The sequence below is a fragment of the Callorhinus ursinus genome, unplaced genomic scaffold (assembly GCF_003265705.2).
Source record: "Callorhinus ursinus isolate GAN/ISIS: 27379988/994484 unplaced genomic scaffold, GSC_fseal_2.0 scaffold37, whole genome shotgun sequence".
Classification (NCBI taxonomy): domain Eukaryota; kingdom Metazoa; phylum Chordata; class Mammalia; order Carnivora; family Otariidae; genus Callorhinus; species Callorhinus ursinus.
Genome location: NW_027397099.1, coordinates 707,354 through 730,181, shown reverse-complemented (window position 1 = coordinate 730,181; position 22,828 = coordinate 707,354). Strand labels below are relative to the sequence as shown.

Below are 22,828 nucleotides of genomic sequence, written 5' to 3'. Positions count from 1 at the left end.
TGGGTATCACTTAACTGGAACGCTGGTGCCCCACCTGGCCTCCTCCATCTCCTCCCCTTGCCCTGTCTTCCTTGAGTACTTCTTCTCCCCTCTTCTTGTCCCCCATCTCTCTGCAATCTGGCTCCCCTTCTTGCCCACCTTTCTTCTCCAAACCCCTCTCCCACCTTGAGCTTGCATCCACCCCTCACACACTTGCAGGCACTCTCTTGCACCTGGCCACACCTATGGGGACACCCAGCCTTTCATTCACTCACATCGGTTCCCAATGGATCCTTTGTATTCTCACTCCCTGGGGGGCATGGATTCCAGCCCACACCCACAGCTCTGCCACCCACTCACTCTTGACACAACCATAATAATCACTTGCAGCAAATAAGCAGGGAAAAACATTTAAAGATCTAGAAGAATTTAGATAATTTACTCCCCAAGAATTGCCACTATAGGAAACATGAATAAGTAATTTATAATACTGGAATGAGTACAGGATAAATTGGGGTTTATGACACCGGGATGAGGAAAACTTTTCTAGCCATGACATAAATCCAGATTTCTTAAAAATGAAATCCAAGTAACATTAAAATTAAACTTTCGTGTAATGTTATGAAAAATGAGTTTGTAAAGACAAACTAGGAAAACATCCGCCACTTAAGATAAAGTCTAATTTCCTTAAAATAGCAGTGGCTTAAAATCATTACGGACTGGCAATCCAATAGTAAAATGATGAGGCAAGAATGGGCAGCACCCCAAAAGACAAAATACAAATATCCAATAAACTGAAACTTTGCCAAAGCTCACTAAAGACAAAATGCAATTATGCCATTTATTTTTGCTACTCAAACTGGCAAATTTGTAAAAAATTGATAATATAGAGGATTGGCAAGTAGGAAAGAAAATAGGTATTTTCATATCACTACAATAATGTAAATTGGTAAAAACTTTTTGGCAGGGTAAATTGGGAACGGATTAAAATCATAAAGGTCTCCACTCTCTGACCCAGCACCTGTACTTCCAGGAATAGATCCTACAGCGACTTTCACAGGGCAGAGGTGAGTGCGGCTGCACGCTGTGGCACCATGCCCACCTCCTGTGCCTGTCACTAGAGGGGCCATGAACTAAACGCTGGGGCAGCTAATGCTAGAGCAATGCCATTGCCAAGAGTGAGGTGGGCCTGTGTGCAGGACATGTCACATGTCCAAGATACGCTGCTAAGAGGCAGGGTGCACAAAAGCCTGAATAGGATGTTCCCGTTTTTGTAAAAAAGTGGGTATGTAAACAGAAGGAAATATATCAAATGTTCACCAAAATGCTAATGGTGATTCCACAGAGGTGGGGATAGAGAGCACTTGCACCTTATATATGTATATATACATACACACACACCTTTTTAATGAGCATATATTAGTCTAATTAGCAGAAAAATACAAATAAAAATGAATCATGATTAGTAAAGCCTTTCATAATTACTTTAAGATTTCTGAACATAATGAATGATGGGTATAGCTCAAATTTATCTGTCCTTATTCATACAGATGACCTCTGAATTAAGGTAACCAACAGGTCCACTATTACAGATAAAGAGCACTATCAGAGTTTTCACTTGGTCATAACTTCCTTTCCAAACTCTGCTGATTGCCTCCAGGCACAGTGTGACACCCCATGGACAAGAATCAACTCACGTGGCCAGGTGTGTGTCAGAAACTCACCCAGTGTCTCCTGGCCGCCATGACTGACTCCCAGTGCCTGAGCAAACACAGAACTGCAGGAAGAGAAAGGCCCAGATTCTCAAAGGATTCATCTACCCTTGCCAGACCAATCTCTCTGAAGATGCACTGACTTCCGTGTTTCTCTCTAAATCGGAGGTTTACAAAAGTACCCAAGATGCTCACCCAGAAACAGGGACATCCTCTGGCACAGAGAACAGAGGTAAAAGGGATCAGCGGGAACATCTCTGGATTCAGGAGAAGGAAGAGGGCCCCAAGGGCAGGAGACATTGGTGGCAGGTCTCCAGTCAGGGACTGAGAAGGGGGAGAGCTCAAGGGTCTCTCTGCCGCTGCTCCCCACATTCCATCCGTGCAGTGGGGCTCACACGCCTGTGCTGTGAAGCCTCTCCCACGCTCTACATCTACCATTTCTGCAGGGGTGGGGGTTGGTCCTATCACCCCAGCAACAAAACAAGCAGGGGATCCTAGGCTCAGCGATTATCCATAGCGACCAGATTATTATAAAGATGGGGAAAAACCATGGCTTAAGGGGGGGGTGGCAGGGGGAGGACTACATTTTCCGAAATGCAAAATTTTCCTTCTACCTTCCCCCATCAGTTGCACAATTTTTGTCTAGTCCAAACGTAATTTAAAATGAGGTAGGTAGTTTCTCTCTCCTCTGCCTTTGTCTTTGTGGTGACTGTCGAGGCCTGTGCCGTGAAAGCACCGGTCTCCCGTGCAGGCGGAGTGCCGGGGGTGGGCACTGGCGACTGGTGGAGCGTCTCAGTTGGCGATCTTCTCAATCTCGTCCAAATCATCCGTGTCCAATCTTTCTATTTTCTTATCTGGGGAGAAAAATGAGAATTCAGAGAGAAATCAACGTGGGGCTCCCATGGAGACACACACCTAGGGAAGGGAGAGCACGGCAGGGAGAGGGGAAACACACACGGTTCTGCCCAGCCTAGGAACGGGGCCATGCCTCTGGCCACAGCCATCTTTCCCTTGACCCCAAAGACTCCCGGTGCCTGAGCAAGGGACAGAGCCCTAGGCCCTTCAGCCTGGCCAGGGGGGCACTGTCATTCGAGTCCCTGGCCCTGAAAACTCGCCAGGTGTGCTCTGAGACTTCCATACTGTAGGAAAGGAGGGGACTGTTAACAGGGACACAGGCTTCTCTCGGGGCCACGGGAGAACCCCCTTTCCTCCCCTCCCTTGGACTTCCCCTGTAAGGAAAGGGCCCTGGCGGGGGCCACTCCCAACCACTCACTAAAATGCTCCTGGATTCTGTTGAGGATGTTCATGCTGTGCTTGCTGTCAACCATGTTCACTGCCAGGCCCCTCTTGCCAAAGCGGCCCGTGCGCCCGATCCGGTGCAGGTAGGTCTCGTTGTCCGGGTTCCCATCCTTGTCCACGGGGAGGTCAAAGTTGATGACGACAGAAACCTGTTCGACATCAATACCTGCATGAAAGACAGGTGGAGAGGAGTCAGGACGGGAGACGAAAACCACCGCCAACCAAGCGAGGCCGACACGCACCAGCTTCAGGTGGAAGGAAGAGTCTGGGGCAGGCCGGCTGTGGGATTCGGGGATGGGGGCACGCAGCGGAACCCAGAGGGAAAAAGAGAACTTGGGCAGGTGCTAACAAAATTACACCGCCAGTGAGCGAGCCTCTGCTAGACACCAGTACCTGGAGATGCAGCCAGAACCTCAGTGGGGGCCCCAGAGAGGGCAAGCACCGTCCTGAACCAGTGAGATGCTGGTGCGTGGCCTTCCAGCATCGGGGCCCCTGGCTTCTGTGACGGTTCTTATCTGCCGGGGGAATCCAGTCTCTCCAGCACCAACCCCACGTGGACTCCCTCAAACCAGCAGAGTGCCCCGTACAGGACGACTTCCCTGGCGACCCGGGGCCTGGCGGACAGACGCATTCCCTGCTCACCGCGGGCACACACGTTGGTGGTCACCAGCACCTTCTCTTTGCCCTCTCGGAAGCGCTCGATCACCGCAGCCCTCTGCTCCACCATCATTTCGCCACTCAGCAGGGCCACCTGGTGGCCTTCTTTTGAGAGCTCTGCTGCCAGCCAGCTCGCTGTTTTGCGGGTCTGGAGAGAAGGAAACATTTGAGAAATGAAGGTATATGAAGAGGGTATTTTTTTTTAAGTTTTATTTATTTGAGAGAGAGAGAGCGAGCGAGAGAGAGAGCATTACCAGGGGAAGCGGCAGGCAGAGGGAGAGGCAGGCTCCCCAAGGAGCAAGGAGTCCGATGTGGGGCTCGATCCCAGGACCCCAGGATCATGACCTGAGCCGAAGGCAGTTGCCCAACCAACTGAGCCACCCAGGTGTCCCTATTTTTTTTTTTTTTTAAGTAAGCTCTAGATCTAATGTGGGGCTTAAACTCAGGATCCCAAGATCAAGACGTGCATGCTCTACTAAGCCAGCCAGGCACCCCTAGGGACTCGATTTTGAAGCCACTTATACCTCAGGATACTACTCGATTTTGAAGCCACTTATACCTCAGGATACTAAGATGAAACTATGTTGCATCTTCACAAACCATTCCTTTCTGGCCACACAGGGCACCTAGTCCTCCTCAGCACTGACGGGAGCGGGCTGAGAGGAGGGGCAGGAACCCCCTCCAGTGCAGCTCCTACCCCGGCAGCCCTGCCGCCTCCACTGCTACTCACATGGCAGAAGATCATGGCCTGAGCAATGGTGATGGCCCCGTAGAGGTTACACAAGGCCTGGAACTTCTCATCTCTGTTATTGCACAGGACGTAATACTGCTTGATGGTGTCCAATGTCTCCTCCTCGCGCTTCAGTTTGATAATGTTTGGGTCTGGGACCACTTTCTGGGCAAATTTCCATACGGAGTCTTCAAAGGTGGCAGAGAAAAGCAGCATCTGGCAGTTCCTGGGCAGCATCCTGCAAGGGAAGACCCAGGTATGTGGCATGATCCCGAGTTTTTCCCTGGAAGGAACAGAAGAAAGCCGCCCCGGCTTGCATGGTCTACATGCCCAGGAAAGTGGCAAAAGGGGGAGGAGAACAGCAGGGAGGAGGTGAGTGCAGCCATGGGGCAGGAATGGGGCTGGTGTTAGATCCCCTAAGTCTCCTTCCTCAACCCACGGTCAGTGCTGATGAGGAAATAGCCCATCGAACAAATGCTTCCGGAAGTACTAAAGTAAAGAACCTGACAGGAGCAAGAAGAGGTGTTTGAAGTAAAAGGAAAAGATGCTGTAGATCAGGAGGCTGAGAAGTTCCTTTTGGCTCAAGAGTTCCTACCTCTGGATGCGGATGCTCTGATCTTGGTGGCCCTGAGTAGCTATCATCACGTCAGCCTCATCCAGAACAAACACCTTGATCTTCTTGGGGTCGATGAACTTGAGCTTGGCGCACCAGTCCAGAACAGTCCCAGGGGTGCCAATGACAATGTGTTCACTGATCTTCTGACCTCTTTCCACTGTGGAGACAAGATGTTTTCTGTGGGTATTTCCATGGCAAAACCAGCTTTGGAAATCAAAGCCTTGCCCGTCCTTCCAGAGTTAGTAAAACAAGTTAATTCCAGATGTCAAAACATACACACAGGAGTGTTATCCAAAAGTCTTGGGTTCTTCTACTGTAAAGTAGGCACAGTGGCACCCATCTCACCGCATCGTGGTCAGGATTCAATCCTCTGAAGTGAACCCTCAATAAGCACCAAGTCCCCTTCCTGCTTCCTCCTGTGATTCAACAGCATCCCACTCACTCTCCTCAGTGCCATTCTTACTCACTTCACATCATACATTCACTCACGGTTCACAGATTTTTCTTCAATTGTAGTTTTGAGTCCCAGGATCCTGGTCCAATGAGTTTTTGCTTTGTTAGACATTCTAATGTGTAGACAGTTTTTCTAAGTACAAATTCTCTGGTTTAAAAAACATGTTACTCTCGATTTATAGCTGGTGGGAGCTGAACCTGGCACAACCATCTATCAAAATTACTAATGCACACAGCCTGTGACCAATACTCCATGATTAAGAATTACCCTGTGTGTATATTAACATGTGTGAAATAACACATATGCAAGGATATGCAAGCATCAAAAGGTAACTAATGAAGCAAAATATGATACACCAAATGGATGATGCCAGTAAAAGTAAAAAACTGCTTAGGAACTGATATGGAACAATCTCCAAAATACATTATTAAATGTGAAAAAAAGTTGCAGAGCAGTTTGCATACCAAAAGAGGCAAAAAAGAATACATGTAACACATGTCCATGTGTAAGTGTACACATGTTAACATATTTATACATACTATGTGCCTGGAGCCACACAGAATATCTCTGGTGTGCCACATGAGAAACTGGTTAGTACTGAGGGCCTGTAGGAAGGAGAACTAGGTGGTTGGGGGTATAGGAGAAAGAAATTTCTACCACATGGCCTTTCAATTTAAACATGCAAATGTGTTAACTATTTTAAAAACAGAATTTAAAATTTGAGAAGGGTCTTTCATTAGAAATTCATCAATGACCCACTAGAAAAATTTTGAATTAACTCAAACACACTGTAGTTCTCAACTTCCACTGCCCATAAGTCCAAACTGAACTTTTAAGAAATAAGTATAAGTATAAAAGTAAGTACAATATATTAACCCTTCACACATAGTGAAGTCCCATTTATTACAAAATAATCTAGAGAAGATATATGTTGTTACAAGATTCTGGTAACTTCACTTAGATGTACCCACCAGTGTGAGGCATCAAATAAACACACAAATTACATAATCAACCTAGTAACTTTTGGATAAGGTAGTTTTGCTGCATGCCAAAGCATGGTTTTCTCCAGGAAAAGCTCTGTGATCGTGTGGTGAGCTGAACGAGCCATTTCTCTCTGTGGACTGACAAACTATAGAAAACGAAGCCGGGAATTTGATATCCACTTTCTTGAAAATGAACAGGCTGTTTCTTCAATGAAAACAATCCACTGTATTTGCTGCCACAATAACACTTAAGCTTTCGAGAGAAAATTAGCATTTTGGAAGACTTGTATGTGCCACTAAGTTTGAATTTCTTGATGTACATGAAGTCCTCTGATGAGTTTGGTGGTAATATTAGGGCAAGCAATTTAAAAAGTTTGTATGATAAGATGTCTCAACACTTAGAACTGTGTAACTCAGTAAGACAGTAGTTTCCAAGAGACCAAGGTATTTTAATGTAACGGTACGAAAAATTCAGTAACAAGATTTCAGTTTCCAGACTGGAACTAACTCTTAAGTAATTACCACTTGGTAAGTTTTGGTGTAGCATCCAAAAAGGGTATCTAAAATTATTTGAAAGGCCAGATTGTCTTCATATTCTTCAAAAGTGAGTTCTTTAAAAATTTAATTTTAGCTTCTAATATGGCAAATATCAACAGATAAAACCTGTATAAACAAAAACGCGTTGGAGTCCTCAGTAATGTTTAAGAGTATAAGAAACCAAAAGTTTGAGAATCACTGCTCCAGGCAGTTATAAACTGCTGGTCAAAGGAAGGTCTGTCCGTACTTTTTCTAAGCAATGCCAAACTGCTTCCAGAAAGTAACTATACCAGTGTATACCCCCCAGCAGGAGTGTATGGGCATTCATTCTTGGACGTCTCCATCAATACTTAACATTATCAGACTTCATCATTTCTGTCCACCTGTGAGGCATATAGTGGTTTTAACTTAGATTTCTCTGATGACAAATGAGGTTTATTTATCATCTCTTCATATTTACTGGACATCTGAATCCCTTCTTTTGTGAAGTGTCTGTTCAACTGGGCCTCTTTTCCTATTTAGACTGCCTACTTTTTCCTTACTGACTTATAGTTTTATATACTGTGATAACTTTTTTAATGAACTGTTTTCTACCTGCCCCTCCTCTCTACTTTAATCCATGTTCTCTACATTACATTCTGTAGAACAAAAGGGAGAAAAAACTGGTGGAAGGATTTCTGGTTTTGATGACACCAAGTTATCTGTATGTCTTTCTAGTTTACTCTTACTAAAGCTGTGCTTGTTTTTAAACAAAGGGATATGACTCCAACCTACCATCCTCACACCTACTAATCCCTTGTTAGGAATAAGCAGCTTCCAGAACTCTGCATGCTGAATTCAAAACCCTGTTTTCTCAGTGAAGAATACCAGACTTTAAGAAATCCATGACCCATGCAAAGATTTTTACAACTCAAAATCTTCTTTTAAGAGTAGAAACGACTGTTAAATAGCAAGTTTAAAACAGATTTGCTGAAAGTAATGCAGTGGGCCCTAAGGTCAACTGAACCAGAAAGTTTAATATCATCATCACATCTTCAAAATTCAAACACCCAACCACCCTATCCTGCTCACTGCTTAGGTCTCACCCCTTTATACTTACATTTATTGCCTCGAACAGCATAAGCAAGCTTTAGTTCTGGATGAAATTTGCCCATTTGCTCAATCACTTTTCCCGTTTGAAGAGCCAGCTCATATGTTGGGGAGAGGCACAAACACTGACAGGGAGATCATAAAGGTTGAGTTTAGGAGAGCCTCTTAGTACTAAACAGACCCTAAAGCAACAATATGCTGATCTAATCACTACTCAAAAGTGCAGGGAACCACATCCTCTCCACCCAGGTTGCCTTTAGCAGCGAGCCCTGGCTGGGTGGATGCCTTCGGAAGCCACTGTTTAAGACCGCTGCTTCCGAATGAATTCTACCCAGATCGTGGCCTAGTGCTCAGTGCTCTGCCTGAGCCACAGGAAACATTCTGACCCCTTTAGGGGCACCCTCATTAACCGCCCACCAGATGGCACTGCCTTTCCCAGGGCAGGCAAGCCAGGCCCTCAGGATCCCCTAGCCCTCACCTGGGGGTATCTCTCTGCTGGTTCCACTCGGCTGAGCATGGCCAGGACGAAGGCAGCTGTTTTACCAGTACCAGACTGAGACTGGGCAATCAGGTTCTGTGGGCTAGATCAAGGAAGAACAGAAATGAAAATAATATTGGTTAAATATTAAATATATATTGTATTGACACTGTATAAATACAGTGTCAAAAAGTTCTGTCTGGGTGGTAGGCATACAGAGCTTTCTCCCTTTAATCCAGGTTTTCCGCACCGAGCACAATGATAAATTTTTTATATGTTGTCAAAAAACTGCTTAAATATTAAAGGACATAGTGATTTAGATGGGTTCACACCAAGAAATCTTCACTCTAGACTCCAGCACAGATAAGAGTGTCCTAATTTTGTACCCTAGGGGCCCCATGGAAATTAACACTGCAGAGTAAAATCTGTGCCAAAGCAAATCCCCGAAGACATTTTCTGCAGAGCTATAATGTGTCTCCAAGACTTGGCTCCCTCTGTGTGTTCCCTTTCCCTTCTTTATGAAAATCCAAGACACCAAGTCAAACAGATGCTTTAGAGGGAACTTTCACATTTTACTTCACATAACCCAGTCAGAGAAATAGGTACAATTTTTTTTTTTTAAAGATTTTATTTATTTGAGAGAGAGAGGAGAGACAGTGAGCGAGCACAAGTGGGGAGGAGAGGGAGAAGCGGGCTCTCCGCAGAGCAAGAAGCCCGATGCGGGGCTCGATCCTAGGACCCTAGGATTATGACCTGAGCTGAAGGCAGATGCTTAACTGACTGAGCCACCCAGGCGCCTCAATTTTTGTCATTAAATAAGAAAAAGAGTTGAATGGAAATACATCCTACATAAAGTAGGATGCCAATTATCTACAGTTTAGAAGTCTACTAGAGTTTCTCTCCTCCTCTGCCACTCCCTGCACCCACTCATGTGCACTCTCAAATAAAGAAATCTTTTTTTAAAAAAACCCGATTTTTAAAATTGCAGAGAATAACAACATTAGCTTTCTCTATCAGTTTTGTTTTAAATTTTTTTTAAAAAGATTTTATTTATTTATTTGAGAGAGAGAGGGAGAGAGAGTGCATACACATGAGCAGGGGGAGCCCGATGCAGGGCTCCATCCCAGGACCCTGAGATCATGACCTGAGCCGAAGGCAAACGCTTAACTGACTAAGCCACCCAAGCACCCCTGTTTTAAAGATTTTTATTTATTTTTTAAAGCAATTTCTACACCCAATATGGAGCTTGAACCCACAACCCCAACATCAATAGTCACATGCTCTACCAACTGAGCTAGCCAGGTGCCCTCTTCTACATTAGGTTTCTAAAATTTTTTTAAATTTTTAAAAAGATTTATCTATCTGAGAGAGAGAGAGAGCATGTGCGTGTGAGTGGGGAGTGGAGCAGAGGGGGAGGGACAGGGAAAGGGAGAGAATCTCAAGCAGACTCCGTGCTAAGTGTGGAGCCCTATGTGGAGCTCGATCTCACAACCCTGAGATCATGACCTGAGATCATAATCTGAGCTGAAACCAGGAGTTGGAGGCTCAACTGACTGAGCCACCCAGGTGCCCCATCAGTTTTTACGGTTAAGTGGGAAAGGGAGAAGCTGTACCAAATTCTAACTGACTCTCTCTGCACTTGCTCAAGTGGTTTCCCTGAAGAAACATGCTGTCCCAAACATCCCATCTTGTTCTCAAGAACAGTAACAGTTATTGGTGTAAGACATTAAACCAAATCCTGAAGAAGTACACTTGAGGTCTGCATACTCACGGCTCAGCAAGCATCATGGGTAATGCGTTCTCTTGTATCTTGGATGGTCGATTGAAGCCCATGGCATAGACTCCCTGGAGAAGCTGTGGTTTCCTAGAAGTCCAGGAAGAGAGAGGATGGATTCCTAGTTGTTCAAGTTGTTTTAAAAGCCTAGAATTTTATCTTTCCTAAATCTAGCAAAGTATAAAGCTTCCTATCTTTGTCAGACATATTTTTCAAATGCCTTAAAAAATATCTAAAATGAAACCAAGCCACCATCTCTCCCTACTAAATCTTCATCTGCAACTTTTTTTTTTTAAGATTTTATTTATATTTGACAGCATAAGCAGGGGGAGCAGCAGCAGGAGAGGGAGAAGCAGACTCCCTGCTGAGCAGAGAGCCTGATGCGGGGCTCGATCCCAGAACCCTGGTATCATCACCTGAGCCGATGGCAAACGCTTAACTGACTGAGCCACCCAGGTGCCCCTTAATCTGCAACTGTTGTGCAATTCCGAAAATACAGACTAGTTTCCGTTCTTGGAGAAATTCATGCTTTCGGCAGACCCACAAATATGACTGGCTTTGAAGGACAAATGTTCCCTGGATATCACAAGAATGGTATGTATTACTTCATATAAACTTTATAATCTGCATAAAATGAATTATAAAAGGCATATCTAAAAATATACTGCTTACTATACCACTGGGATATAGAAGTCCCTTTAAGGAATGAGATTCAGTTTTAATTTCTTGAGGTAGATGTTAAATTGAACCACAGTCATTTTTTATTCCATGGTCCTTCCAAAGCCAGCTGTGCAAATACTCAGGACAATCAAGAAATGAGAAAATTGATTCAACCAGTTTCTAGTACCTGATTTACAGTAAAGAGGTAGGAGTGTTCAAATACCATACTGAACTTTCCAAATGCTCATATTTAGTTATCATGTCTAGTCAAAAATCAAGAACAGGAAAGCACCAGCTTATGTAAGTAGCTGCACAACAAATATCAACTAAAGTTGTTCTTCCATCGCATTTACAATAAGTTCCCTGCTACCTCCACACTGACAGGGTGTTCAACAAAAATCCCACCAGATTGTAAAGAAAAGTCAAACCAAGTCAAGACTTCTGTTCTCTGAGCCTTCCTTGGAGTAAACAGGCTCTCTAAGTGGCAAATTCTTCTGGCATATGTTGGTTCTCAGAAACAAAGACCTCTGAAAACATAACCTTTGGTGTCTTCTGTTTGGAAGAAAAGGCTATGAAGCTCAGCAGATTTTGATTTGGTTGCTAAGGAAACAAAGTCACAACTGAATGAAGATCCAAATGACCCAAGAGCTTCCAGTGGTTCATCATTTTTCTCATTTTGCAGGTTAATTCAAAAATTTTAAGTACAAAACAAACCAAGGCAACTTAGATTTCATTCTTTGTTTCCTCTAGCCAACGACTACTAAATCAGAGAGAACTTGACTTTTCAGAGAGGACAGTTCCTCACTGGCTGGACTGAGAACTCAAGTCCTTTAAATGAAAAGGGGATTAAAACCCATCAATACTTGGAAAAGCAAACTGTCACTTCAGGAAACAAAAGAGCACATCTCACTGCCCTGATATAGTTTATAAACAGAAGCAGAGATGACAGATTCACTGAATGAAGCCCCTGATAGAGGAAATACACATAGAAAAATATAATTTCCTGTGAACAATAAAAAAAAAGCTGTGCTTTAAAAAATTTGTTCTTAGCTATCACTTCATTAATGACTTGATTTGGTTTTAGTTAGCTCTCATATTTTAAATGTCTCTTACTCTAAAGCAGTGGTAGTAAGTTGGCAAGAATGTAGCGCCTATTTGCCCACAGTGGGCATACTAAAGATTTTACTGATAAGGCAAAGAATCTATTAATTCCACCACTTTTTTATTCACCAGCTATTTTCTATGATTCCGGTCCTGGCAGGCAGCAAGAATGGTAGTTATGTCTTATGTTACTCATGACACCCAGCAGAGTAGCATGTACATAAACCAGGGATTCATAAAACTTCTTTACTAAATATGCTGAGGGAAACAAAAAACTTGGTATGACCTTCCGTAATTCTGCCTTTAAAATAAAGAGATGTTAGAAGTCATTCTTAGCACAGTGCCGTAAACGTGCTCCCTTGTGGCTTAATTCCAGGTTCTAAATTTTTTTTTTTTTTTTAATTCCTGAATATTGAAGGCTGCTTTCCGCTGTAGGTACTGGGAATCCTGCATAGACTCTTTTGATCGATTATGTAAAAGCAGATAAAGTGTTCTCAAGACCGTAAACCCTGTAGTCTAACAAAAGGGCTTACCTAATAAGAAATGTTCCTGACATCCAGAAATCACCTGTCAGCCAATATTTTATTGAAAGTTCTAAGAGCATAAAAGAAAAAAGACTTTCAGCTATGATGAATAAATTTGTGGCATTTAAAAATCCCTCCCAAGAGGAGGAGAACTGGGTAGCCAAGAGACAAGGGTGGGAGGGAAACCATCACCGTAAACTTTTCCATACTTTCTCACTTTTGAATCATGTGAATTATTAACTAGTCAAAGAAGCAAATACATTAAGATTCTTTAAAAAACAGATAGAAAGTAAAATTCCCAAAAGAGCTCTGAGATGCTAAGTTTTAGAAAGGCGGGACCAACAAGGAACAGCTGTTCAGGGAACAGACACTCACAGCCGAAGCTCCTCAAAGGACTTCACTGAGTAGAGCGGGGAGTTTGGGTCCCGCTGCAGGACTTCCACCTGGTTTGTGTTATCCACAAGGTTGCTTCTGATCAGCTTGTTGAGTAAGGACTGGGCAGCTCTGTCCTCTGTCAGGAAGAAACCAGCAGGTTGTCTTCATACTCATTTGACAAACCCACCCTCGTGAAATCTCTTTCTCCCTGGCTCTGTACCAGCACCAGGGCAGCCGAGCATGGCTGGAGAAAAACAATCACACCGACAGGTCTCACTTTAGATTCTTGACCACTAGACTCAAATGGGCTGCCCTGCCCTGTAAGTCTTCATGTTTCTATTCTCCACTCATTCACTCTTCTCAGATCTCCACCTCCACCTTCTCACTCATCTGATGAACCTGTGTCTTCCTTCACAGAGAAGTACAAGTGATCAGAAGCACCTCCACACACTGCGGTAACACACCTACACACCCACCTGCATTTGGGCGCAGATTCTCTACGTTCCCTCCGGTAACCTGGGATGAACAGCCTGTGCTCAAGGCTAACCCCTGCATTGGTACAACAGGTCCCAGACCCTCTTGCCTATAAGGATATTTCTCTCCACACTAACTCCTTGCATTATCAGTTTCCCCCTACACTGGAACACTCCCCCGTTGCATGTGCATGCATTTTAACCTCTCATTATAAACCTGCTTCCTCCTTTATCCCCCATCCAGTTGCTGCCCCATTTCTCTATTCCCCTTTATAGGACATTCCCTGAAAAGGCTGTCTACACTCACTGTCCCCACTTCCTGTCCTCCCCTTCTGCTGAATATACACTGAATAGGTTCTTGTATTTAGCCTCTGCACTTGACCTCAAAGGCCCTTGTTGAGCACACCAATGGCTTCTACACTGCTAAATCAAGTGAACAGTCCATGTTTATACTTTTTTTTTTTTAAGATTTTATTTATTTAGGGCGCCTGGGTGGCTCAGTTGGTTAAGCGACTGCCTTCGGCTCAGGTCATGATCCTGGAGTCCCTGGATCGAGTCCCGCATCGGGCTCCCCGCTCGGCGGGGAGTCTGCTTCTCCCTCTGACCCTCCCCCCTCTCATGTGCTCTCTCTCTCTCATTCTGTCTCAAATAAATAAATAAAATCTTTAAAAAAAAAAAAAAGATTTTATTTATTTATTTGAGAGAGAGAATGAGATAGAGAGCATGAGAGGGAAGAGGGTCAGAGGGAGAAGCAGACTCCCCGCCGAGCAGGGAGCCCGATGTGGGTCTCGATCCCGGGACTCCAGGATCATGACCTGAGCCGAAGGCAGTCGCTTAACCAACTGAGCCACCCAGGCACCCCATGTTTATACTTTCTTAATCAATTTATTACCTATATTTGACTACTACTTTTGAAACACTTCCTTCTTCTGGTTTCTGGATACCCCTCTCTTTTGGTTCTCCTTCTATCTATTTCTCAATCTCCTTTGTGATTCCTCCTCATCTCTTCGATCTAGTGCCTTGGGCTCCAGAAAGGCAAATCCTGGGTCATACGCTGTTTCTTGCTACAGAGTTTTAAAAAGTAATTACCTTTCTCTTCTTCTTCTGTTTTCTCTGCAGTGGCACTGGTTTTAATAACACCTACACAAGAAAACAGGTGTCATCATAAGAAAGGCAAATTTCAAACCCACCCAAAAGGTGTGACAACAGAAATACTAAATCTTATGTAAGTGATGAAAACATAAATATTTGGCATTTCTTTATATTTAATGGGTTTTTATTCCTAGAAAGCACATAAGAAAATTTCAACTTTCTAGATATGTTCACAGGGCTCAGAATATGTCACCTCTGACTTGCTTATCCTATTTTAAAATATACTATTATTTTAGCAATCAGACATGAGAAGAAAATAAAAATATTAAAAATTAAAAGAGATAAAATGATTACTTTTTGTGGATTACAGGATTATAAGCCTACAGGACTAAGTATTAACTGAAAAATGACTACAAAATAACATATCTCAGCAAAAGATAAAAATGCTAGGTACAAAATAGATATCAGTAGCTTTCATAAGTACAGAAATATAACTGAAAAGATACTATTTATAATAGCAACTAAAAAGATGAAATCCTGCACCCAGATTAATGAAGTTAACAAAAAATATGCAAGACTTATATGGAGAAGTCTTTTTTTTTTTTAAGATTTTATTTATGGGCGCCTGGGTGGCTCAGTCGTTAAGCGTCTGCCTTCGGCTTGGGTCATGATCCCAGGCTCCTGGGATTGAGTCCCACATCGGGCTCCCTCCTCGGGCGGAAGCTCACTTCTCCCTCTCCCACGCCGCTGCTTGTGTTCCTGCTTTCACTATCTCTGTCTCTGTCAAATAAATAAATAAAATCTTTAAAGATTTTATTTATTTATTTGACAGAGAAAGCACAAGCAGAGGGAGCAGGAGGCAGAGGGAGAGAGAGAAGCAGGCTGAGGAGCAGGGAGCCCGATGCAGGCCTCGATCCCAGGACCCTGGGATCATGACCTGAGCCGAAGGCAGTCACTTAACCAACTGAGCCACCCAGGCACCCCTATATGGAGAAATCTTTAAAACGTTCATAAAATAATGCAAAAAGTATAGCTAAAATGCCAACAGATAAAGTGGAATTCTAAGATATTCAATTAACCCAAAAGGCGGGAAAAGAGGTAGAGAAACTATGAGAAACAAATCAAATAGTAAAATTGCTTAACTAAACCCACCATATCAACTTTAACCCACCATTTATATTAAATGTAAATGGATACAAAAGGCATCCAAACTGGAAAGGAAGAAGTAAAACTGTCAATACTTCCAGATGACATGGTATTATATATAAAAAGCCTAAAGATGCCATCAAAATAATGTTAGAACCAATCAATGAATTTAGTAAAGTTCAGGATACAAAAATCAAAACACAAAAATCTGGTGTGTTTCTATACACTAATAATGAACTACTGGAAAGAGAAATTAAGAAAACAATCCCATTTACAATTGGGTTAAAAATAATTAAATACCTAGGAATCAATTTTTTTTTTGAGATTTTATTTATTTATTTATTTGAGAGAGAGAAACAGCATGAGAGGGGAGAGGGTCAGAGGGAGAAGCAGGCTCCCCGTGGAACCGGGAGCCTGATGTGGGACTCGATCCCGACCTGAGCCAAAGGCGGTCGCTCAACCAAGTGAGCCACCCAGGCGCCCCCTAGGAATCGATTTAACCAAGGAGGTGAAAGACCTTTATGCTAAACACTGTAAGACAATAATGAAAGAAATTGAAGACACAAATAAACAGGAAGATTTTCCTTACTCCTGGATTGGAAGAATACCGTTAAAATGTCTATATGTCAAAAGCAATACACAATCAATGCAAGCCCTATCAAAATTCCAATGGCATTCCTCACAGAAATAGAACTTAAAAATTTGTATGGAACCACAAAAATCCTGAAAAACCAAAGCAATCCCCCCCCTTCAAAGCAATCTTGAGAAAGTAAAACAAAGCTGGAGGCATCATGCTCCCTGATTTCAAACCATATTACAAAGCTACATAATTAAAACAGTATGGTACTTGCATAACAACAGACACATTGACCAATGGAACAGAGCTGAGAACGCAGAAATAAACCCATGCATATATGGTCAACTAATTTATGACAAAGGAGCCAAGAATACACAATAGAGAAAGAGCAGTCTCTTCAGTAAATGGTGCTGGGAAAAATGGACAGCTATAGTAAAAGAACAGAACTGAACCACTAACTTAACCACACACAAAAATTAACTCAAAATGGATTAAAGACTTGAACGTAAGTTCTGAAACCTTCAGAAGGAACCAACCCTACTGACACCTTGATTTCAGACTTCTGGCCTCAAGAACTACAAGACAATAAACTCTGACTGTTTAAACCACTCAGTTTGTGACCTGGCATGGCAGCCCTAGCAAACTAATAGAGAGTAAGAATGGCTAAATGACAATCTGGGACAAAAAGGAAGCCTTTCACCTGTTTATACTTTGAGTTTTGAACCCAGATTAACTTTTCAAAAAAAAAATTTAAAGAAATACTATCAAATGAACAGTGGCAGGAGTCAGAGACTAGATAAAATCTGGAAAACTAATGTGTCCTTTTCGGTAATGCAACCGAATCTACTGGCTCTCAAATACAGTGCTGTATTTGAGACAAACATTATGCTAAATGAAAGCGCCTTTTCACACTGCAGCTAAGGCAAAGCAGAAGAGCATGTACATAGCTTGTATCCAGCTAGTAGTTACAAGTGACTCACCATTGGTATCTGGTTTGACTTTCTCTTCCTTGATTTGCAAATTACTCATCTGAATAGGAATAAAAGGAAACAGAGTTAAGCATGTGACCCAATTAAAGGAAGTCCCTTGAGCAAAGAGAAGTTCCCTAGTGAAAGTCTAGCAGCACCTATATTCAGGGAGCTGTCCTGCTCAAGCAGAATTCCTACAAGCTTGGGTGAAGACATCATTTCCTATCTTCAAGAACCTTAAATGGGGTGGGCAGGGGTGGACTAAACAGAGCAGATGGAAAAAGTTTGACTTTTCTTCCACCTTACGCTCTTTCTAGAACATCTACTTTCGTTAAATACCTATGATAGCCTTTCAATAGCACACACACTCACAGTTCCCTTCTTTTTAGTCCTGAAACCCCCACTGTATTAATGTAACACTTAGCAAATAAATTATAGCCTTTTTTTTAAAAGATTTTATTTATTTATTTGAGAGAGAGCGAGAATGAGAGAGAGAGAGCACGAGAGGGAAGAGGGTCAGAGGGAGAAGCAGACTCCCTGCCAAGCAGGGAGCCCGATGCGGGACTCGATCCCGGGACTCCAGGATCATGACCTGAGCCGAAGGCAGTCGCCCAACCGAGCCACCCAGGCGCCCTAAATTATAGCCTTCTTTCCTGCCTTATCAACCACCTCCACTATGAGTTAGTTAAAAAAGTTATTATGATGAAAAAATCGACAAATTCATACTCCTGATTTAGAATATTTTGGAAACGTGAACGAAAGGTTTTTATTTATTTACTTTGGCCACTAGTGCTGGTCAATGCAAACTTGCTTACTAGGTTGCAAATCAAAGTGCAAGCAGAGCGATAATTTATACATTTGTAATGAAGTCTCCAATCTCATGAGAACTATTTTTCCATATTCAAGGTATTGTTAAGAGTAAGGGTGTGAGGGAGAGCCTCGGTGGCTCAGTCCTTAAGCGCCCACCTTTGGCTCAGGTCACAATCCCGGGGTCCTGGGAATCCCTGCTCATCGGGGAGCCTGCTTCTCCCTCTCACACTCCCCCTGCTTGTGTTCCCTCTCTCGCTATGTCTCTGTCAAATAAATAAAATAAAAATCTTTAAAATAAAAAAAAAATCTTAAAAAGAGTAAGGGTGTGATACAGAAAGGGTATTATAAAGCTATGTTGTCAGGTTCTGAGAAGCACCCCAAATCAAGCGCTAGACCCCAACCCCTGCCCCCACAATGATCCTTCAACTGATGCAATCATTCATTATCCTTATGATAACCACCATTGTTTCCTGAGGGTGTTTAGAAATATTTCCTCCTCCCTCCTCCCCTCAACTGACCCTGCTCTTGGTCTTTGGGAGAAGTCCACCCTCACACAGTGGGGGATATCATCTCATCTCTTTTGAAAACCAGGTCTTCCAGAGAAAAATCAAATCAACACACTACTGGAGATGGACACCCTTTCCCAAGGCCAGTGGGAAGGTTGGCACATAACAGAGAAGGTATTTTATACCAGAACTTATCCACTGATTAACCCTCATTTTTAGGCTAATACACAGGGATCCACAGAAGCCAACTAATCTTGGGGTGGGCTGAAAATGCCAATGAGACAGTCTGGAGTCCCCGAACCAACCAAGTTGATTAATCTCAAAGCCTGCCTGATGAAAATATGGTTATGAAACCATAACCAAATCTATTGTATTATAATTTGACAAATACATGTGCTAACAAAAGATGACGTGTTTAGAAGCTAGAAAGATCTAAGAACTTTTCAGCATTTATTTGGCTGCATTCAAGGGGAAAATTACTGGCAGATGAGTACTCCTGTCTTGAGAGACTTAACTCCACCATGGGAAAGAGGCAGGCCAATCAATTCTCATTCTCCTTCACTCTGTATTCATCTTCAGTGAGGAACCTTCTGATTATTAATCATGCCTCTCACAGAAGGCAGTGTCCTTGACACTGGACACACAGGTTTTCAGTTATGATAAAAGCATCCTTCCTCTATCCAAATTAACAGAGTAGCTCTGAAGGGTGGCTAAATTTCCGTTAGTCCCAGAGTCCCTGATCCATGAAGGGGTGAACTCTTAGGCACTCACTTCAACAAGGCTTTAAGATCTACCTCTGTGACAAGTCTAATTGCAAAAGGGTCAGATTATGTCTCTAAAAGATTCTTAGGGTTGCCTTTAGGTTTTTGTTTTTGGCTGATCAGGGAAAGGGAAGGAATTAAACTGGTGATATGGCCAGAAAGAGGTAGCTAAGGAAGCCATTTGTGCTGGGAGAGATGAAAGTGACAAGTGAACTGGCATCAGGTCCTTTCTAGTAATTCAAACTCTCAGAATCTTTTATCAGCGTTCCTAAAAATGTATCGAAACTAAACTGCTGGACATACCGCTCCTTCCCCTCCAAACCCATTTTTATATGCAGGGAAGAATCAAGGTACATCCTTGACCACATAAGCTTAAACCAAACAAAAATCCTCACTGTGTGTAAGTTAAGATCTTTTTTAAGATTTTATTTATTTGTCAGAGAGAGAGACAGAGAGTGCACACAAGCAGGGGGAGTGGCAAGCAGAGGGAGAAGCAGGCTCCCTGAGGCAGGACTCCATCCCAGGATGCTGGGATTATGACCCGAGCCGAAGGCAGACACTTAACCAACTGAGTCACCCAGGTGTCCCATAAGATCTTTATCATTGTGTGTACTCTGTCATCTTCTGTCATTTTCATTCACTACCTGTACACTTGAGAGCACAGTCACATGATAACCTAACATCATAAATTATTTTTAAGCTAAGTTACACAAGTCTACATGGTAAAATAAAAAAAAAAGGGGGGGTGGTCTCCCCCAACTATTAGGAAGCAATGTTTTGTTTGTAAAAATTTTTTGAGAGAGAGAGAGAGCTTGCGCGAGCAGGGGGGAGGGAGAGAGAGGGAATCCTAAGCTGACTCTGCTCTGAGCAGGGAGCCTGACTCGGGGCTAGATCCCACGACCCCAAGATTATGACCTGAGCCAAAACTAAGAGTCACACGCTCAACCGACTGAGCCACCTGGATGCTCCTAGGAAGCAGTGCCTTAACACATTTATTTATACCAGCCTCCTGAGAAGCAGAGTGATTAAAACCAGATGCCAAGTATGGATATTTACAATATCCATAATATCATAGCTAGAGTAGTCATAGGCTTAAAAAGATTTGAAACCAAGTCTCAGTAACTTTTAGGTGCGAAACAGTGGATCTTAAATCCTACTGTGCCAGAAACTTATCCTTTGTAATACTCTTTGATTTCTTTGTGGGTAACAGCCAGTTTTATTACCTGCCCTGATTCTTCTCCTGAACTCCAATGCCACATTTCCAAATGCAAGATAGGTGCTGTGCAGAAAACAGTTAACACAGCTAACAGTTTCCTATCCTTAGAAAAGCCAGCTTGCAAGGTTGGCCGCTGTCCTGCATCTGGGGACTTGGACTTCAGAAGGGTTCCCACCATTCCTAGAACTGCTGAGGGGGTCTGCTATGCCTAAACTGTTTGAAAAACATGTGACTTATGTTAAACACCTGCTTTCCTTCTGCAAACCTGGAATTTTGGTACCCGCTAGGCAGAGGGTGACTTTGTGCCGGTTCCCCCAAAAAGAACCCTGAGAACTGAGTCTCTAATAAGCTTCCCTGACAACACTTCATATGTGCTGTTACAATTAGCTGCTGCAGGACTTAATCAAGCTGAGTATGTAAATCCACTAGGAGAGGACTCTTGAAAGCTGTTTTCCTCTGGACTCTGCCAGATGTGCCTTTTCCTTTTGCAAATGTTGCTTTGTATCTTTCCATTGTAATAAATCATAGCTGCGAGTACAATTTTATGCTAGGTCCTGTGAGTTTTCCCAGGAAATCACTGAACTTGGACTATTCTTGGGGATTCTCAACACAGGTACTTACCAAGATGTCCTCCTTACCTCAAAATCAGAAGAGCCAATCCTCCATATCAAATCTGCCCTTCCTCCCACTTCCCTAGTCCCGTTATTAGCATTTTACTAATACCACCTGTGGGCTCCCGACTGCAAACAGCAACCTTTGCCTTTTTCTTAAATCCTGCTCTTTATACTGCCATAATTCTCCTAAATCCGTCTCTTCATTGTCACTTCCACCACCCAACAACATACGCCCTCTCTGGGCTAGAGACGCCCTCTCTGGGCTAGAGGAACAGCCACACTAATTGCCTTTCCTTCGGACATCACTCCTTCTAATATTCTCTGTAGTTTGATAAATCTTGCCAGCTCTCAGATCTAATCTTGTTCCGTATCCTCCCGAAAAATCCCCAGATCGACCAAATTAAGTCTCTCCTAATTTTTCTGTTAACGTTGCAAAGTACACCCTATACGGTATTTTCTGTACAGCTACTATTACAACCTATAAACTTAGGCTACAGCAAAAATGAGTTGATTCTTGCTCTCTAGACAAGTCCAGCCCCTTTGTGCATTTTCTCCTAAAATGCCATTCACCTCTATCTTAAATGATTCATTCTCTAACATCCATTTGAAATGTAAACTTCTTCACAGGGAATTTCCCTATTCCCTACTCATAAACGTCCTCTCCCGACTCAGAGATCACTTACCACATTATTCTTGCCATTTTCACAGCACTTCCCACGTTCTCACCTTCCCATCTAGACTATAAAGATTCTTCCTATACTCCACTGGATTTAGCCCATAACATTTGGTGACAAACTGACAATCCTCCCAAAGTAATCAAGGATGACTGGAAAAGAAATGTAACTTAGCCATTAAAAAGTTGTAAGACTTCAGACTACCAAACACAAACTATTAAAATCAATAGTGCATTATCACTAAACAAACCTAAACTAAGATATAAGAACAGAAAACCAGTTTACACTCTAATTACCTTCCAGTCGGATGGATCTTCATTAATCACAGAACCAGTATATGAAATTAAACATCACTTCAAACATAACCGAACAATTTGTAGGGCCTCCCGCCATTGGCAGTAGATTGAAACACCAAATCTAAACCTGAATCTCTTATTCTTCAAAGATCTACAAACTGCCAACCATGTTAAGCGCAAACCTAAAAATGTTTAGCACAAATCACTCAGAAAACAGACAAGAGAATCACCATCTAAATTTCCCCACAACCCTCCCCCCTCAAGAAGGGGGTGCAACAGAAAAAAACATACAAAGTGGGAACAAATTTTGCTACAGGGCAAAAAAAAAGTCTTTAGCCCAGATGAACAGAACAAGGCCGACGTTAGTCTCTTTCGCCCCCGGCACAAATCAGGGCTACGTGATTCCCGGCGGCAAACTCTACGGAGATGTGGGCCACAAGCCTGCCCAACCCGGGCAGCTCCCTGGGCTCCTATTGGGGTCCGCTCGGGCCCCTGCTACGTTCGCCCCGGGGGAGCTGAAGCCACTGACCGACTTGACAGCCGCTTCCTGCTCGTCCACTGCCAGGGCCCACGAGTCGGTGGCCATGATCCGGCGGGAAGGGAGGCCGACTCGCGAAAAAATTCACCGCACGCGCGCCAACACCTGCCCTGAGTCCCCGGCCTGCGCGAGAACCTCCCCCACACGGACCGGAAGCGGCAGTGCCGAAAGTGACGTAAGTTCCCGCCC

The 22,828-nt window shown here is 43.2% G+C and overlaps 1 protein-coding gene across 4 annotated transcripts; it reads right to left on the bottom strand.

The window, feature by feature from the left end:
* Positions 1–1,379: 1,379 nt before the first annotated feature.
* DDX19A (DEAD-box helicase 19A) lies at positions 1,380–22,797 on the bottom strand. 4 transcript variants are annotated; one of them, XM_025888871.2, is made up of 12 exons: positions 22,631–22,797; positions 17,237–17,285; positions 14,531–14,581; positions 12,969–13,104; positions 10,306–10,398; positions 8,535–8,637; positions 8,067–8,181; positions 4,973–5,150; positions 4,378–4,660; positions 3,633–3,795; positions 2,965–3,156; positions 1,380–2,545 (listed from the first exon to the last, which is right to left on the bottom strand). In XM_025888871.2, the coding sequence occupies exons 1-12, from the start codon at positions 22,685–22,687 to the stop codon at positions 2,484–2,486; spliced, it is 1,482 nt and encodes a 493-aa protein (XP_025744656.1). In that variant the 5' UTR covers positions 22,688–22,797; the 3' UTR covers positions 1,380–2,483. The 4 variants fall into 4 exon arrangements, with proteins under 4 accessions (XP_025744656.1, XP_025744657.1, XP_025744658.1 ...); XM_025888872.2 differs by having other exon boundaries at positions 4,378–4,615; XM_025888873.2 differs by lacking the exons at positions 12,969–13,104; positions 14,531–14,581; positions 17,237–17,285; positions 22,631–22,797 and adding an exon at positions 12,603–12,891.
* Between the last annotated feature and the right edge of the window lie 31 nt (positions 22,798–22,828).

Excerpts from the sequence above, each read along its gene's own strand:
- DDX19A (XM_025888871.2), bottom strand. The coding sequence starts at position 22,687 with ATGGCCACCGACTCGTGGGCCCTGGCAGTGGACGAGCAGGAAGCGGCT. Across the intron at positions 8,182-8,534 it reads CAGCAGAGAGATACCCCCAG|TGTTTGTGCCTCTCCCCAAC; the intron begins GTGAGGGCTAGG and ends TCTCCCTGTCAG. Across the intron at positions 5,151-8,066 it reads TGCTGTTCGAGGCAATAAAT|TGGAAAGAGGTCAGAAGATC; the intron begins GTAAGTATAAAG and ends TTGTCTCCACAG.